Here is an 18,494-nt window from a genome sequence, read left to right as displayed (position 1 = left end):
TGACTTGGAGGATTTTCAGCAGAGAAAAGTCTGAATTAAATTTGAAAGGTCACTTTAGCAGTGTACTGGATAGAATAGTACAGAAGAGAAGTAGGACATAGAATATAATCAGTTGTCATAGGAATGAAGAGGAAGCAAAGATTTTAGATCACAAGAGTTTTAGACTCAGTGTCTGATTGATATCAAGAAGTAAAACAGAACAAGTCCTTTTGTTCTGCACCCATATCTCTCTTGAACCAATGGAATGGGAGCATGGGGAAAACAACATGTTTGTAAGCTGGGTGCTGGTGGCTCATGCCTGTAATCCTAGCTGCTCAGGAAGCTGTGATCTGAGGATCAGGGTTCGAAACCAGCCTGGGCAGAAAAGTCCCTGTGTGACTCTTAATCCCAATAAACTACTAAAAAAATAAATAAATAAAAAAGCAGGAAGTGACGCTGTGGCTTAAGTGGTTAGAGCAGTAGCCTTGAGCACAGAGAGGCTCAGGGACAGTGCCCAGGCCCTGAGTTCAAGCCCCAGGACTGGCAAAAAAAGACAGAAAGAAAGACAGGAAGGAAGGAAGGAAGGAAGGAAGGAAGGAAGGAAGGAAGGAAGGAAGGAAGGAAGGAAGGAAGGGAAGAAAGAAGAAAGAAAGCAAAAAAAATATATTTGTAGGGAGGAGGAAGTTAATTTTTGAATTGCTGATGCTCTCCCTTGGAAGTTATGTTAGAAGATGACCGGAAGGCATCTGCTTTAGAAGTCAGAATATGCTGGACCACAGGGTTATGTTCTGTGTGGCTGCAGGTTTGACAGTGGGTTAAGTGAAGATCCTGGGAACTCTCATTTTGAGCATCTGACCTATATGAACTGGGTCTCATGCTGAAGTTTGGAGGTGAAGATGGCATTTCTTTTCAGATGGTTTATAGACTTCTTTCAGGCTTGGACTCTTAGATAAAGAACCTTCAGGGTTGTCATCCTGGCCTACGGGAATCTTAGGGTGGACAATGAAAGGTACAAAACTAAAATAAGGAAAAAAGTTGACTTTCTTTAGGAAATTCGTTGCTTTGAAGTTTGGGTTGGGTAGGGCAGAGGTGTGAAGCTTGTTGAGAATGCTAAATATTTTGAGTACTTCATGACCTTACTTTGTGGGGTTGGTTTTTTTTTTAATTTTTACTTTTTAAATAGTTTTTTTTTACATAGATAATTCCATTTTATCTCTTTGTTTATCCTAGCAATACTATGAGGAAGATACTTTCTTATTTCCGTTTGAAAGATGTGGAAACTGAGACACAGAGAGGTTACATGACCCATCTAAGCATTAAAAGGCTGATTGAGGGCAATGTTGAGATCAGTCTCCAGGTGCTAACTCAACCCTGTGCTCATCAACTAAGTTAAATTGCTTCTTTTTGTGTACTGCAGTGGGAGAAATAGGCCTCTATGGAATTTCCTACCAGATAATCTTTGAAATAGCCTGAGGCCAGAGGTCTTAGGACTCAGCCTCTTTTGCTCTTGGTTATGTTTATCTGGTTAAGGTATGTTGGCTTCTAGCCACTCACTTAGCCTGTGAATGCCAGGAAAATCAAATGTCTACTTCTAAGTTGGAGTAAAAGGAACCTGTGGCCCAAAGGCAACTTTCTGTGCGTTCAACGACAATCCCGTATTACCACAAGGAGGACTTTGTTAGAGCAGAGCATCAGAGGACTTTGGAGCTGATACTAAATGAGTTCATGGTAAAAACATATTAAAGCTGAAAATCAGACATGAAAGTTCTAGAATGGGGTTTCTAGAGACTTATGCTCTCTCAGCAGCGTATCCTACCACCTTCCTTGCGTCTACCAAGATTATTTTAAAATGAATTTTGACTTCTTTTTTTTCTGGCAAAAGCTGTTGCCCAAGTTTCCCCCTCTTGGTTCAAAGTCACAACTCTACAAAAGAACTTCCTTACATCCCAAGTGAAACTGGAAGACATTTTGATGGCTTCTTTTCCTAATTTGGAACTAGTCAACTGCTGAAAATAGACATGCTGTTTTCCTGAGCTCCATCATGGAATCAAAGCCATAGGCAACAGAGTCTTATGAGTTCTGCATCATCTACAAGAGAAAGCTCTCTTTTACTGCTCTGCACAGCTCCAGATCTTCCACAGAAGACTTTAAGGATGCTGCTCTTGGCTTTAAGAGGAATCTGGGATGTATTTCCAGCAAATGACAAAGAAGAGTAGGCATTCCTATGACCCAGATTAGTAAGAGTGATGCAGAACAACAAAGGATAATGACACAGATGGACAGAATTTAATTACCAAAGCACTTCCAATCCCAAACTCTTAACTTTATAATAGCTCAGTGAAATTTGTATCAGCTAATGGAAGAAGAAATTCAGTTCTGGAGTTGGGAAATGACACTGTTATGCTCATTCTCTAAACCCTGGCATATGTGAGGCAATACTAGGCATCGTGACATTACTGTCTCCAAATACACTGCTAAAGACCAGATCATGGACCGGGCACTGGGGGCTCATGCCTGTAATCCTAGCTACTGAGGAGGCTGAGATCTGAAGATCATGGTTCAAAGCCAGCCTGAGCAGGAAAGTCTGTGATACTCTTATCTCCAGTTAACCACCAGAAAACTGGAAGTGTTGCTCTGGCTCAAGTGGTAGAGCACTAGCCTTGAGTTGAAGAGCTCAGGGACAGTGCCCAGGCCCAGAGTTCAAGCCCCACCACCGAGGGGAAAAAAAAAAAAAAAAAAAAGACCAGATCATAGATACTGAACTTCGGCAATAATTTCTTACTCAGCTTGGTCCTGAAACTGTTAAGAATATTCCCAGGAAAAAAAAAAAAGAATATTCCCAGGGCCTGGTGAAGCTTTTTAAGAGCATGTCCTATGCTTGGTAACAGGGATCTATCTACTCTGCCCCACTCAGGAGTCAAGCCAAACACACATCAGGCTGATTCCCTGAATTTAACATCTTCTAAGAAACCTGTTTCTATCTTGATTTCTTTTGCAGACCAAACCTAAGATCTTTGCTTCGGTGGTCATGAGAAAACAGACCCCCAAGTCTCAGGCTGTAAATTTCTTCCACTAGCCTGGATAAAAAACTCTGACAAAATTCTAAGCCTCCAGGATTTTTGGGCATTTTATATGGTTTTTACTTCAGATTTACTGAATCTCACTTATTACTTTCTTGTTCATTCCACTTCAGACTCTAGGATCCTCTGATTTTTTCTATCTTCTTCAGATCGAAGAGCCACCAGGAACTTTTTACATTTCTTATCTGTTCACTTTCCATGAAGCTTTTCTCATTTGAATTTGGTCATTTGGCATATATCCATGTTCATTACATCCATAGAAATACCCCCAATTAATTTGAGAGCTTTTCATTGAATTGGAAGAGTACTCACTGTCAACAAGAGCAATAACTTTGCTATTAAAAAATCAACAAGTGAAACAAATTACTGCAAATGTTAGTCTCTTTGCTCATCCATCTTTTTAGGCTGTTTCAAGATCTACGTTTAAACCAATCTGCCTAATTTTGAGGGTGTTGAAGCATTCAAGAATTTCAAGGATTTAATTCACAATTTTGTTTACCTCTGCGCTTGCCTTATCTATTTCCTCAACTCCAGTAAAGGCCTTTTGTGTATTTCCAAGACAAAACCCCAAGTCATATATTTATATAGTGGTTAGAGTTGGTGATTTTAACCATTAGGGAGGAAAATCCCTGAAACCGGAAGTGACCAGGCAGAGGTTTAGCAACAGAAGCAGATGGCACAAAACCAAGGCATTATATCCTGTATGAACTCTTGAATAATACTCAGGTATCTAGTTAGTATTCTCTCTCTCTCTCTCTCTCTCTGTCTCTCTCTCTCTCTCTCTCTCTCTGTCTCTCTCTTTTGGGTGGGCAGTCCACTGGAGTCTTGTGCTTGCTGGGCATATGCTCTTATAACTTGAATTGTGCCTCCCTGAACTTTTTGCTTTAGTTCATTTTCAAATAGGGCCTTACATGTTTGCCTAGACTGGGCTTAGAGCATGGTCCTCTGACCAATGCTCCCATGTAGCTGAGATTATAGCCATGCCTGGCTCTTTCTTTTTTTTTTTTTTCCCCAGTACTGGGTTTTTTAACTCAAGGCTTCACACTTGGTAGACAGGTGTTCTACCTGCCACATTTACAGCCAAATGGCTTTTTTTTCAATTAAAAATATGAATGCTTCATAAATTTGGGTGTTATCCATGTGCAGGGACCTTGGTAATCTCTGTATCATTCCAGTTTTGGTATATGTGCTGCCAAAGTGAGCCATCTGGCTTGTTTTTTTGAGATGAGGGTCTTGCTAACTTTTTTCCTGGGATTTCCATGGACCACAGTAATGTAAGCCACTGCACCTAGCCCTCTAGTTAGCATTCTTGACATAGCAAGCTTATATACATGGTTTTCTTTAGAAAGTTTTAGTTTTCTTATAGTAAAGCAATAAGCAGATTGGAAGCACAGAGCCAGGACTTCTATAATGGCCATAATGACATGGGATAAGACAGGAAGCATCACTTAGAAAAGTGCTCCCATAGAAGATCGTTCATTGAAAGAGCAGGCTAAGCTCTATTCTTAGAAAGTTCCTGAAAGCATCACTGGACTACTTAATGGTTCACTTTAGTTTCTTGACTTCTTATGCTCCATTTACTCTCCTTAATAAGACAAGGTTGTGTGAGAAGTATTTAGAAGTACTTTCATTCAAAATAACATTTTTAAAGACAATTCATTTTGTTATTGAAATAATGTTTCAGATTTCTGGCAAATTAATTCATGTGGAATGCTACTCTATTTGCACTGCTTTCTCTCCAGAAATATTATTTTGCTGTAAGACCTGGAAACATATATTAAACTCAGGGCATGTGCACTAAGTGTCTGTTTATTGATTTCACAAATATTTCTTACTAAGGCACAATAGCACAAAAAAAAAAAAAAAGACCAGCAGACAAATTTTCAAAGCCAGGTCTTTATTCCTGATCTTGGGCCTGAATGAGCTTTGGAAATCTGGATCATCACTCTGTGTCTCAGTTTCCCTTCCTGTTCTTTCTAAATTTTAACAACAACACATGGCAAACATTAGGAACAATATTGCCAATCCATTGAACTCCAGAAGGAGACTAAAGTGATGAAGTGGGAAGGGGTAGGACAGCAGGTAATAAGTCAAGCAGAAGATAGGCCAGATGGTTGAGGGACACATAGGTGACTAGTAGAAGCTTTTGGAGGGTAGAGAGGTCTCAGCTTAGGCAAGATGCCAACTCAGATGTTCCAGGCAATCTGGTGACAAAGTGACAGAAAGGGTTAGGGAAGGAGAGAAAATTTGGAGCAACAGAAGAGATGATAACTAAGGAAGAGGTATGAGAAGATTTTTTGTTTTTTTGAGACTGGGTCATTCTATTTAGCCCAGGCTGGCTCCAAATTTATGATCCTTCTGCCTCATCCTGCAGATTGCTGACATTTATGGGTATGAACTATCACACTTTGCCAAGAAGGAAGTCTTGGGCTCAGATTGTTTCCCCTTATTCCATAAATATGATCTAAGCTCATTAGAGTGAATGAATTTGGCATTTTGGACTCTTCTTCCCTGAACTAGATAATAGTTTGATTTCACTTGCAAATCTGAAAATACCCATTTCTCTCTCTTTTTTTTTTTTTTGGCCAGTCCTGGGCCTTGGACTCAGGGCCTGAGCACTGTCCCTGGCTTCTTTTTGCTCAAGGCTAGCACTCTGCCACTTGAGCCACAGTGCCACTTCTGGCCATTTTCTGTATATGTGGTGCTGGGGAATCGAACCGAGGGCCTCATGTATACGAGGCAGGCTCTCTTGCCACTAGGCCATATCCCCAGCCCTGAAAATACCCATTTCTGGTCAAGGTATCAGTTATATAGTTGACAGTCTACAAGTATAAGTGATAACCCTATAAGACTTTACAGCAGGAAGTGCATTTTTACCTTCTCTCATTTGATCTCTGGCAAATCCTGGGTTCTGGAAAGGACAGATGCTATCATATCCACTGGCAGATGAACTCTTCATCTATGTGAGGTACCACAGGCAGCAGAACAGCCTGGAGGCACCCCTCATAGGATACATGAAATAAGTATACACACACACACACACACACACACACACACACACACACACACACACTTATTTCATCACTTCATTCCAGAGAGATAGATGAAGTATTGGAAATAATACACAGTGAATGCAGGTTCCAGAAATGCCATTATGTTTGTATAGGCTATAGAAATGGGGCTGGGACTGGCATCCTAATATACCTGTGACTGAATTCTTCTCCCATAGAAGTTTCCTTGGTTCTTGTTACAACAAGCAGAGCTTCATCCCATCTCCGGATATAAATAGCCTCCCTGTGATTGTCTATAGATATGGAGATGAAAGAACTCAATTTTTAGTCTTCAGTCTCTTAGGACATACTACTGACCTCAGACTATCTTTTGGGTGTTAGAGGAGCAGACCCAGCAAGATCACTTTAAAAGAAACTGTGACATAGTTTCCATACTTCTGCCAAGGCTCACCGTGTGTATCTTCCTCTCCTTTATTATTACATTAACTCACACCTCATGGTACACAATAAGTTATTAGGACAGGAGAGTTGATATTCTACAAATGTGATCTCTACCCCTACTGTGGCAAGTTTTGATATTGGAGATTTTATCTTGTATGCATAACTTGTGACGTACAATACCTGACCATTTTTAGTTTGATAGTCCAGATAGATCCTGGTGCTGTTAATGCTTAGCAGCAAAGATCTCACTAAAAACCATTTATGTCATTCTGAATGTCTACCATGGGTACACGAAAAAAAATCAGAACTCATTAAGTATATATGCCAAATAGGGAAAAGGTGAAAGAATACAGTTCAAAGGATTAAACTCTTATATATTACAAAAGGGAATGCAATGATACTGGATATCCTTATCCACAGACAAGGAAGTATAGAATATTACAAAGCTATGATAGTAGAGAAACAGAGGTAGTAAGAGATATGTTTGTGAAAGTCATTGGTTTCTGGTGCCAGTTCCTTAATCTGGGCTCCATGCCTAGTTTAATTCAGTTTTTTTCATTTGATCATTCTTCCCATTCTCCTCTTCAGTCTTCATTTTCTTGGGACTTAGATTATATAGAGAGAAAATTACAACTTTTTTTTTTCCATATTGACTACTAGGGAAAATTTGAGAAGCAATTTTTTTCTTTGGAGAGATAAAGTATTTAATGACTCTCCTTTTTCTTTCTTTAAGAAAAAAAAAACAGTAGTACTGAGGATTAAACTTAGAGTCAGACAGCAAGTATAATACAACTTGAACCATATCCTAGCCCTTTTGTTTTTAGTTTTCAGATACAGTCTTGAGTTAACTTTGCCCTGGCTGGGTTCCCAAGTAGCTGGAATTACAGGCATGCATGACCATGCCTGGCTTTTCATCCATCTGCTTTTAAAATTGAGAATTAAGAATTGGAAACATGGGCTGGGGATATGGCCTAGTGGCAAGAGCGCTTGCCTCGTATACTTGAAGCCCTGGGTTCGATTCCCCAGCACCACATATACAGAAAATGGCCAGAAGTGGCGCTGTGGCTCAAGTGGCAGAGTGCTAGCCTTGAGCAAAAAGAAGCCAGGGACAGTGCTCAGGCCCTGAGTCCAAGACCCAGGACTGGCAAAAAAAAAAAAAAAAAAAAAAAAGAATTGGAAACATAAGCTTTCAAAGGCTGTTAACAATAAGGAGAAGAGAAAGATGATAACAAGGAAAAAAGAAAGGAAGGGGAACAGAAGGACAAAGAAATTCAAGGATTGAAGGACAGAGGATGGGACAGAGAAAAAGGGTAGAGGCAGTCAGCTTTTGGAAGAATGTGGCCTTGGAAGCAAGGATCCTCTCTATAAAAAAACTAATCCCAAGTCTACTAGTAGTAAAATGGAGAAAAGATCCTGTGGAATTGGGAATGTAACTAAGATGTCTACTGTTACTACTTCTATTCAGCTTCATACTGTAGGTATGGAGTACAAAAGAAATGTCATTATGACTTGATTCTTGTGCACAGAACTGCATAGAAAATTCCAAAGTAATTTTAGCAGGGTCTCAAGGTACAAGATCAAGACATAAAAATGTGTTGTATTTCTACATACAACCACAAATAAAGAGAAATGGGAATTTATAAAATTATGTTTTAGAGAAACATAAAAATCTTTGAAGACTTTCTAAGTCATGTTTTTCTCAAGTGCAAAACTAGGGTCACAGCAACAATAATAACAGCAGTAGCAGTAGAAGCAGCTGTTTGTATATATGAAGTATATTTGACTTACAACAATCAGTGTCTTTTGTATACATTTAATAAATAAATTTTCCTTCACACTGAAAAGCCAACTGAAAAATTATTGTTATTGCACACACTAATACAACCCTTCATTTTATGTAGTTAAATCTCCCAAAGAACCATATACCAGACATTGCTCCAAATGTTTATATAGATTATTTCCCTAACCTTCACCACAACCCTTTAATAGCTATTCTGAGAATTAAATGAGGCAGTATATGTAAAACACTTGGCAAATTGCCCTGCATATAATAAATTCTCAATAAACTTAGCCATAAAAAAATAATCATTTTTAGGAGACTCAGACTCAGTTGTTAGTTGTTAGCTGCTGTTCATTTGGCTTAAGATTTGTAGAATAAACAGTCACACAGTGCTTTAAAATTTTAAGTAGCTCATTAAACTCATTTATTCATGTAGGCTCTGCACTTGGGTCTAAGAGCACAGGAGGTAAACAAAATAGTCAAAATCCATGCCCTGATGGAGTTTACAGTTTCACAGGGAAGGGAGAAATTCATCAAATGCTATTACATATTGTGTTGTGAAACGAAAAGTGCAAGGAACCAGGCATTATGAGAGCGTAAAAGGGTGGGAGTCTAGTCCAGCCTAGAGAATGAAAGAGGCTTTGCTGCAAAACTGGCAGTTAACTCAGTTCCGAAGGATAAATGGAACAGGGGGCTGAAGGGGTAAGAAAATGTTCCCCAGACATGAGGCAGTCTGTCTGGAAGGGGTGAGGGCTATGGTGAAGGAGGAACTGAAGACAATGTATGAGGCACTGGAGGCCAGAGAGTAAAGACAGCATTATATGAGCTGTAGTTACCAAGGAGGGTGTGAAACAGGTCATTAATGCCTTGGAAGCCATTTAACATTTTCATTCTAAGAAGAATGGAGTGCACTGCAGGGTTTTATGAATAAGATTGATGTGACCAGATGTGTATTTCTCCAGTGAGAAGTACTTTGTATTTCTCCAGTGAGAAGTACTTTGTATTTCGCCACTTCTGTTGTCTATGGAGATGGGAAAGTAGGTTATGCTACTTAGGCCCTCTTAGTGGGGAGAAATTAGCAAATGGGTGAGAGATGCTTGGGGGTAGATTGATGGGGCCTGGCATTGGTTTGGGTAAGGGAGGAGGGGTGCCTCATTGATGCATCCCTCCTAGGATGGGACTTGCAGAAACCATGGTGGAACTGAGTATATTCCCGCATAACACCCTGACTTTACTCTTGTCTGCTTCTGTAGCACTCCACCTCAGTGAGCATCATGGGATTTTCCAACACTCTGGAGATGGAGTTGTCATCTACCAGACTGGCAAGGACCCTAGAGCCACAGATCCACAGCGTGAGCAGCCTGACATCTGGTCCTCCCCAGGCAGTACCAAGCCTTCTGAGTGGCCCTCCACAAACTGTGTCTAACTTTTCAAGTGTTCAGAACCATACCATGCCAAGCCTGACAACCACTCATCTACAGTCCATACCAAACCTTGTGCGTGGCACATACCAGTCCATGCCCAACCTGATGAGTGATTCTTCACAAGCTATCACAAGTTTAGCAAGTGACCACTGTCAGGGTGGGCCCAGCCTAATGTCTGGTCACACCCAGGCTGTGCAAAGTCTGGCCACTTGTCCTCTGCAGAACATACCTTCAGTTTCAGACATACAGCTGGAAAGTAGATCCAGTTCTAGTCCTGGCTCTGGCCAAACTTCGGAAAGCCTGTGCTCCAGAGATGGGGCTGATGTCTCCGTGGGCAACACCCTGTGTAAGGTAAGTCCTGGGGTAATGACTTAAAACTTCCTCTGCTTGTCACTGGGCAATCTTTGGCCACTGATGGTCGTATTGTGGCATTAGCTTAACAGCTCTTAGAGCACTGATGATCAAAAGAAGTGATTGTTTTCATTCCTGTTGGCTTTTCACTTTTGAAAGATGGAAAGTGAGGATTCCACTCGTTTCATTGATTCATTGGGACAAGGCCCCAAAGCCCCAAGTTTGGCTCTTCCCAAGAACTTGGCCATCTCTTCAGAACTGGAGGAGCCAATCAACCTCTCCGTGAAAAAACTTCCTGTGGCACAAGTAGTCAGCACATCTACAGCTTTGCAGCAGTATCAACACCCAAAAGGTGAGATTCAAGTAAAGTAGATTGTCTTTCATGTTGGCTAGAGATTTGAGAAAATGGACTTAGCACTTCCAGGTGAGACTGAGGTGGACAGACAGGCTTAAAGCCTGGGAGCACCGCATCTTTCTGAGGTTAAATTCACTTGTCTCCTCCAGGAGTGACTTTCACTGCTTTGCTTCACTCACTGTGGCCAGGGTGACCTATGTAAGTGTCCTTATAACATTCCCCGTGCAAAAAGTCCAGGGCTCCAAGTTTCATATAAGGGAACCAAAAAACACCCCGCCCCTCCCTGCAGGGCTAGCATTAGCATAATATTATAGGTTAAAAAGCATCTCTGACTTTGGAGTCAGATAGATTTCATTGGGATACCAACTCTGTCTCTTTTTCATTTGGGCCTGGGTGAGATACCTGACCTAGAGCTGGTTTCTTTCTTTGTAAATAGGACTAGTTTTACTGTCTTCATAGATTACTGGGACAAATAGCTATAGTGAAATCTCTTAGCAACTTATTCTGCAGCAGTAAGAATTTTCCTTGTATCCAGCAATAATGTGAATAATGTGAAGAGTAGAAATAATTTGGACCTTTGGAAGTAGCTCTGATTTTCTTCTCAGCCCCTCAAATCCCTTCTTAAACTACGCTAGACAAGAGGTTTGTTTCTACTGTGGAAGGCAAGGGCCAGTTGAGTGATTAGGAATCGAATACCTACTGATCATTTGGGACTTTATTTAGTATTTGAAGTTGGTTTAATTTGCAATTCTCAGTTTATTTTATATACATTTAATAAATAAGAGGGCTGGGGATATGGCCTAGTGGCAAGAGTGCTCGCCTCGTATACATGAAGCCCTGGGTTTGATTCCCCAGCACCACATAGACAGAAAATGGCCAGAAGTGGCGCTGTGGCTCAAGTGGCAGAGTGCTAGTCTTGAGCAAAAGGAAGCCAGGGACAGTGCTCAGCCCCTGAGTCCAAGGCCCAGGACTGGCAAAATAAATAAATAAATAAATAAATAAATAAATAAATAAAAAGAGAAGTACATTTTCTCCCTTTCTCCTCACACTGATTAAAAGATCAGCTGAAAAATTATTGGTTCTTACTATGTACAATAATGTAACCCTGCATTCTATATAGTTAGTTTGGACTCTGTTTGCCCATGTAAAGGACACAGCTAAGGATACTGCATGGTGCACAGTGCATCCAGTATTCTCTCTTTTTGCCCCACTGCTGCCCCTCTGTGCAGACTGTGCTATGCAGGACTCCCTGGAGCCTCTGGACCACAGAGTAGGAGCTGTATTCTCAGGAAAAGCTAGAATCCCAGCACTTAGCGGAAAAGGTAAACTTCCCAGAAAAACCTCTCTGAGGTGGTGAGACATCCTGCTGGAAACAAGTGATTTCTGAGCTCATTTTGAAGGTGAGAAGCTGGCTCCTCAATGCTTGTTCTAAAAACATACCTGTGGGGAACCTCTGGTAGGTATGTTCATCTTCCAGGGATGGTGAATCTTTTTGTGGGTCTTACATGGCCTAGCAGGTGGTTAGTCCATATAAGATCCACAATACCATTTGGTGCATGATGGAACACACGTGTATGCTTTTTGTCTGTTGCCTGTGACCCATCTGCTTGTACTGATAATTCTGATGTTATAAATAACCAAATGGCAGAAGAAAGGATTCTCCACCCTTAACAGAAAATGACCATTCTTCTCTCTTAGGAAGGAAACCCATGGTAGGATTGTTACTAATGTGAATGATTATAGCGTAGGTAACAATTGTGTGACAGATGTCTGGTCAAAAGAATGAATGTCAGAAACGTAGTAAAAGGTATGACAGAATATGTTGTCATAAATGTATATCATGGGTATTTGTCTTTTACTTTAGAGCATGAGAATTTTGAACAAGGATCCCTAGAGCTGGATACAAAAGAGAACCAGAGCATCAGGTAAAGATTTTTAGCCAGCCTCTCCCTCCCCACCATCAACTTCCAATACTGCAAGGTTTTTGCCACAGGAAGCAAGCATCCTTGATGACTAAACTAGAAGCAGAAGTTTGCCTGAACATGAACTCTTCAGTCATTGTACCTTTAGGTGGGGGTCTATGGGGTTAGATGCCGAAGATAATTGTGGTAGGATGTCTTGGATTCCGCATTGTGAGGCATGCGCCCTGTGTGGTGCCCCTCCTTTGACCAGGGGTTTCCCAGTATCTCACAGGGTCTGACCAAGTAGAGCTCATCAGGAAGGCTGGATGTGGATCTGTAGAGGGTTGAATTGAGAATGTCTTAAATAGTTCAGGTGTAGAATTGTAGATGAACCTGACTTAGAGGTTAGAGCCAGAGAAGGCTCCTGCTCAAACTCATGCTTTTCTTTTACCACAGAACTTGCAGTAGTGAGCCCAAGATTCCCTATGTGCGACTGGAGCGACTCAAGATCTGTGCTGCTTCCTCAGGAGAGATGCCTGTGTTCAAGTTGAAGCCCCAGAAGAATGATCAGGATGGGAGCTTCCTGCTCGTCATTGAGTGTGGCACTGAGTCTTCCAGCATGTCCATTAAGGTATAACTTTTCTCTGGATTGAACTTTAGCCCTGTGTAGGGGGCCTCTCCTTTCTCAATGATACTGCTAGATTTCTGGCTTTTTGGCTTTTGGTGAGTGGGGTTATAGCTTGGCAGACCTTGTCCTGCAAAGGAGATGAGCAGCAGGAATGAGCTGTCTAGCATTCATGAGACGTGGCTGGTTTGTGGTCCTAGAGTAAGAGGTTCTAATAGTAAGTGATAAGGAATTGTCTCTCCCCTATCCCTCAGCAGCTTGCTGGTACTGCGCTGTGACTGCTCACTTACTTATTCTTCAAGGTCAGTCAGAACAACCTTCCTGATGCCATCCAGGCCCCGGGTCTGGGGGGAAGAAAGGTCACTGTCACATCTCTGGCTGGACAGCGACCACCAGAGGTAGAAGGCGCGTCCCCTGAAGAACAGCGTCTCATCCCTCGAACTCCTGGAGGCAAAAAGGGTCCCCCAGCCCCAATAGAGAATGAGGACTTCTGTGCTGTGTGTCTCAATGGGGGAGAGCTGCTGTGCTGTGATCGCTGCCCCAAAGTGTATCACCTTTCCTGCCATGTGCCAGCCTTGCTCAGCTTCCCAGGGTGAGTCACTGCAGTCCTGGGTTGGCACCTGGCTTTCAGTTACCTTCTTGGATTATATTATTGTTCCAGGCCAGGCTAGTAGATCCTTAGGTGTACAGTAGTGTACACACAGACAAGTAGATGAGGTAGATAATGGAAATTTGGTTTGCTTCTTTCCCATTGTTCTCTGTTCTTAGGTTGTTCATGAACACAGATTTGTTTCTGTACTCCTACCTAGCCTCTCCCTAACTCCTATTTTTCTGAATTTACTAAATCTTGAGCTACTGAATTTCTTTTTAAGTTTGTGGCAAGGAAGCCATTCTCTTTGAGGCAGGGTTAGGAACTCAGTTATCTATACACCATCACCTCTCATGCCTGTCCTGGGGCAGAGGGACAGGGAAGAGTGCCCTAACCAGTGTTCTGAGGCCTAATATGGCCCCATCTGCCCATGCAGGGGAGATTGGGTGTGTACCTTGTGCCGAAGCCTGACACAGCCTGAGATGGAGTATGACTGTGAGAATGCCCGCTATAACCAGCCTGGAGTGCGGGCGCTTCCTGGTCTGAGCATATATGACCAGAAGGTAAGGAGGGGTCTTTGGGAGCAAGGTTTTCTGTGTGGAGCCACCTCCTGCATGCACAGAGTTGAGAGCCCTTCTGAGTACCTTTCTTTTGTCTGTGTTAATCAGCTTCCCATCACAGAGAAGATCAACTTAAAGGAGGAAAGTAATTTTTGTTTTGTTTTGTTTTTGGAGAAGAGCTCATAGTTTTAGGGGTTTCAGTCTATGGTCATCGTGGTTACTTATTGTGTCTGGGACTGTGGTGAGGCAGAAAAACCTTAGTGGGAAGCATAGGGTAGAGCAAAGCAGCTTGCTCACCTATGGTAACCATAAAGCAGGAAGGGGTGCCAGGGACACAGTATACCCTTTATGGGCATGCCCACAGTGACCTGCTTTCTCCACCTCGATACCCTACATCTTCAAGGTTCCACTCTTTTCCAATAATGCATTCAATTGTGAACCACAAGGGATTAATCCACTGATGAGGTAAGAGTCCTCATGATCCAGTCACTCCCCAAAGATCCCATCTCTGAACATTGCTGCATTAGGGGCCAAGCTTTCAATTCAACATGTGAGCTTTTGGGAGACATTTAAGATCTAAAGTATCTTAAGCCATACCTGACAACTTGGCCCATGGAAGTTTGGGTGATTTTCCTTCTCCCAGCAGTTTTTCTACAATCCCTTATTAGTATGTGGCTGGAACTCTGTGGGACAGAATCAGATAATGAGGGTCACTATCTTTAGTTCTTGTTGAGCTAGGTCCAGAACAAAGTAATACTGTTGCTAATCCTGATTTCTGCAGAAGTGTGAGAAGCTGGTACTGTCCTTGTGCTGCAATAGCCTCAGCCTACCATTCCATGAACCCGTTAGCCCTCTGGTAAGGAACACCTCACTGTTTATGTCTGCTAATGTCCTTTCTGCCCATAGGCTCAGAGGTCCTAGGTTGTGGGGCAGGATTATGGTGGTACCAAGGGTGGGCCCAGGCAGCGACCCAACAGTATGTATCTAAAACCAAACAACTACTCAACATGTAAAGGTCAAAAATTGACCTCTCAGTGGAATACAATAGCTCAAAAGCTATGTATGTACATTCATATAAGACTACTGTCGAGGGGCTGGGGGTATGGCCTAGTGGCAAGAGTGCTTGTCTCCTATACATGAGGCCCTGGGTTCAATTCCCCAGCACCACATATACAGAAAACGGCCAGAAGTGGCGCTGTGGCTCAAGTGGCAGAGTGCTAGCCTTGAGCAAAAAGAAGCCAGGGACAGTGCTCAGGCCCTAAGTCCAAGCCCCAGGACTGGCAAAAAAAAAAAAAAAAAGACTACTGTCGACATATTGTCTAATATGTCTAATATCGACATTACATTTAAAGCCCTAGGCGAATTTTCTTGGGCTTGGACACGTGGGTACTGTATATGATCTTGATACATTGTGTATTGTATATATGTCTACCTGACCTAGAGAAGGGAAAGAAAAACAGGGCGTAAGATATCACAAGAAATGTACACACTGCCCTACTATGTAACTGTACCCTTGTCAAAAAAATTTGTGTTCAATTAATAAATAAATTAAATAAAAATTAAAAAAAGGGTGGGCCCAGGGACTGGATGTATTGATGGTATTAGTTTGTGGATGGTGGGCCATGGCCACTCCAGGTTTTCTCCCTTTCCTATCACTACTGCTACTGTATCACACCTAACTTAGAAATGACACATTGCTTTTTTTCCTTTCTCTCTTTCTTCTTTTTCCATATTTTATTTATTTATTTTGCTCCTCATCTTTGTCTTTCTTCTGGTCTTTCACTTATATTCCAACTCATTCTCTGCCTCTTCTTCCTTCTTATCTATACCTACACTTCCCTCCCCCGCCTTCTTCCTCTCCCTCCTCCTCCCTTTCTCTCCTTCATCAAGGCCCGGCATTACTACCAGATTATCAAGAGGCCAATGGATCTATCAATCATCCGTAGGAAGCTGCAAAAGAAGGAGCCAGCTCACTATACTACTCCAGAGGAAGTGGTATCAGATGTGCGCCTCATGTTCTGGAACTGTGCTAAGTTCAATTATGTATGTCTTGCCTGTTTTCACTCTTTCCTATTTCCCAGTTTAACCCCAAAACTTGGATAGAGGTGGAGTCAAGAGGAGTAGGTTCGGTCCTGGGCTTCCAGGAAGAAGTCCTGGGGTATACTGTGCTGAGTATTAAAAAACTCTGCCCCACATTTTGGCCTTAGCATGGTCTCAGGAGGACAGAGTGACTATACAACTTGGGTAACTAGTGTGCTCACTTCTGCTTTAAGAGATGCTACTAAACTGGTTATGCCAAGTTCTAGACATCCCAGGATAGGCCATCCAGGGCTTTGTGCCATTGAGAGGAGGGTCCTGGAAGAAATGGGCTTATAGAAACAGACCGCATCATTCCTTTTTTTCTGCCCTTTCAGCCGGATTCAGAGGTTGCGGAGGCTGGGCGCTGCCTGGAAGTGTTCTTTGAAGGCTGGTTGAAGGAGATCTATCCAGAGAAACTGTTTGCCCAACCAAGGCAGGAAGACTCAGACTCTGAGGAAGTGTCTAATGGGAATGGATGTTCCATCTCCCAGGGCTTCCCATGGCCCCCCTACATGCAGGAAGGCATCCAACCCAAGAGGCGGCGACGACATATGGTAAAGAGTTGCTGTCAGTTGAGTTGCCAGCTAGTGGGTGAACGAGCAGGCAGGCAGGGGGCAACAGAATCATATGTACAGAGAAACTTGGAGTGGAGCTGCTCAGATAGCTAATGGTGACAGTGAACCCTCACTTCTAACCCCTTAGCCTAGAAGGAAGAGAAGACAATACAGGAATCATCAACTTGTTACCACTGAAGAGAGGTACTAGTTCAGGGTCACTTAGCAAATCAACAACAGAATTGGATGAGAAATGATGTCCTTACTCTGGCCAGTGCTGGTTATACTACACTGTCTAACGATTGTGACATCCATGGGAAAAGAAGCACATAATTTCAGTGCTTGGTCTTTTGGGTTAAAGGGAGGAAATGAAGGAATCTGTTTTTGGAAGGAAGGAGAGGGATTGATTGTTAACAGAACTTCTGGGGCCTTTTGGCTGGTGCCACCTGTGTAGACCTGAAACATCAGTTTGATGTTTTTAAATTTCAATGGAATGTATTGTCAAGTCTACTGTGCTAAAGTGTGACCAGCCATCGCAAGTTATTTATGATATTTATGATACTTAGTGACCTCAGTGAGCATTCCTGGGGTAGAAACACCAACTGCAGAACCCCAATCTTGGTTCTTATCTTTTTTATGTTACTAAATCCTATGTTTGGTTATTCTAATTCCATATATACATATATATATATGTATATATATATCATACATACATACACAGACACACACACGTCTCTTTTTTTCTCTCTCAGGAGAATGAAAAAGCAAAGAAAATGTCATTTCGCATGGCCAACAGCATCTCGCAAGTATGAGAGCCGGGAGGAGGCTGAGCACTCTGGTGGCTGGCGTCCCATCTTGTTGACCATTCCTCCTCATCCTTCAGCTTACTCTCTTCTGAATGTGGATGTGAGATGCGTCTTGTCGAGCTGTGTAGTGCTCTTCTTCACCATTTGCATCTACAGCATTTGTTTGGGAGCCACAGTGCATCCACTGCAGAGAAGATTTCAGTAATAAATAGGAAAGAGAGAGGTGTTCCTTATTGCCAGAGTAATCTGATGTGTAGGTTCCATTTGACAAGACCATGCCTGGCCGGGCTCAGCAGCACCTGGTTTCCTTGGTGAATTCTGTCTGCTAAGGAAAGCAGACCTTTCTCACCTCTCAGTGTCCAGGGCTCAGGAGTAGTGCATATGTCTGAACTCTTGGCTCAGCAGTGGGCACACGAAGGGAGTAAAGTTTGGACATATGTAGACATATGGAAGGCCTGTGATCTCCAGCCCAGCACAGCCAAAGACTGTCACTGTTTGCCTTTGCTTATCCTGTTGTGACAGAGGCACCTGCCACTGGCAGAATAATGGAGGCATCTAGAGGCCACGGGTCTCAGTTGATGCCTACTCGGGTTCTAACGGTTTTCAGGGTATTTGTTTTTCAGACTCCCTTTTCTGAGGTTTACTTAGGTGGCCACTGGAAAAGTGCTCTGGATGGTATGCATTCTTGTCTGAGGTGGGACACTCTTCTGAGACCACTTGCATCTTCTGGCTCAGATTTCACTTGCATCAAGAAGATACCAACTTGGAAATCTGCCACTGTGCCACTTACTTGGGGTCCATAGCACTACTTTGGTGTCAGACCTGCCTTCCTTGAAGTGACTGTTGTGCTTGTCAGTGGCCAGCCCTTCATCATCTCCATCCAGGTGTCTGGATCCTGACCCCTGCTTGGGAGACTGTGAGGTAGCTGCTGTCTGCCTCTGGTACAGAATTTGCTGGGT

The 18,494-nt window shown here is 42.5% G+C and overlaps 1 protein-coding gene and 1 non-coding gene across 5 annotated transcripts in view; one reads left to right on the top strand and one right to left on the bottom strand.

Annotated features, from left to right (window-relative positions):
- Trim66 (tripartite motif containing 66) overlaps positions 1 to 17,740 on the top strand; it is a 61,262-nt gene extending 43,522 nt beyond the window's left edge. For 3 of the 4 annotated variants that reach the window (XM_048360564.1, XM_048360565.1, XM_048360563.1), the window contains 10 exons: positions 9,545 to 10,066; positions 10,226 to 10,418; positions 12,286 to 12,346; positions 12,779 to 12,953; positions 13,250 to 13,539; positions 13,973 to 14,099; positions 14,878 to 14,952; positions 15,987 to 16,139; positions 16,511 to 16,729; positions 17,482 to 17,740. In XM_048360564.1, the coding sequence (XP_048216521.1) occupies positions 9,545 to 10,066; positions 10,226 to 10,418; positions 12,286 to 12,346; positions 12,779 to 12,953; positions 13,250 to 13,539; positions 13,973 to 14,099; positions 14,878 to 14,952; positions 15,987 to 16,139; positions 16,511 to 16,729; positions 17,482 to 17,541 (1,875 nt within the window). In that variant the 3' untranslated portion in view covers positions 17,542 to 17,740. The remainder of the gene's footprint in view (positions 1 to 9,544; positions 10,067 to 10,225; positions 10,419 to 12,285; positions 12,347 to 12,778; positions 12,954 to 13,249; positions 13,540 to 13,972; positions 14,100 to 14,877; positions 14,953 to 15,986; positions 16,140 to 16,510; positions 16,730 to 17,481) is intronic. The other variant, XM_048360567.1, reaches the window with a different exon arrangement.
- LOC125362841 lies at positions 4,161 to 4,262 on the bottom strand. The gene has a single exon (XR_007213141.1). It is a non-coding gene; the product is annotated as a U6 spliceosomal RNA (small nuclear RNA).
- Positions 17,741 to 18,494: the final 754 nt, after the last annotated feature.

This window comes from Perognathus longimembris, chromosome 13, assembly GCF_023159225.1.
Source record: "Perognathus longimembris pacificus isolate PPM17 chromosome 13, ASM2315922v1, whole genome shotgun sequence".
Classification (NCBI taxonomy): domain Eukaryota; kingdom Metazoa; phylum Chordata; class Mammalia; order Rodentia; family Heteromyidae; genus Perognathus; species Perognathus longimembris.
Note: the sequence above shows the minus strand (reverse complement) of the source record. Positions and strands in the feature narration are given on the sequence as shown.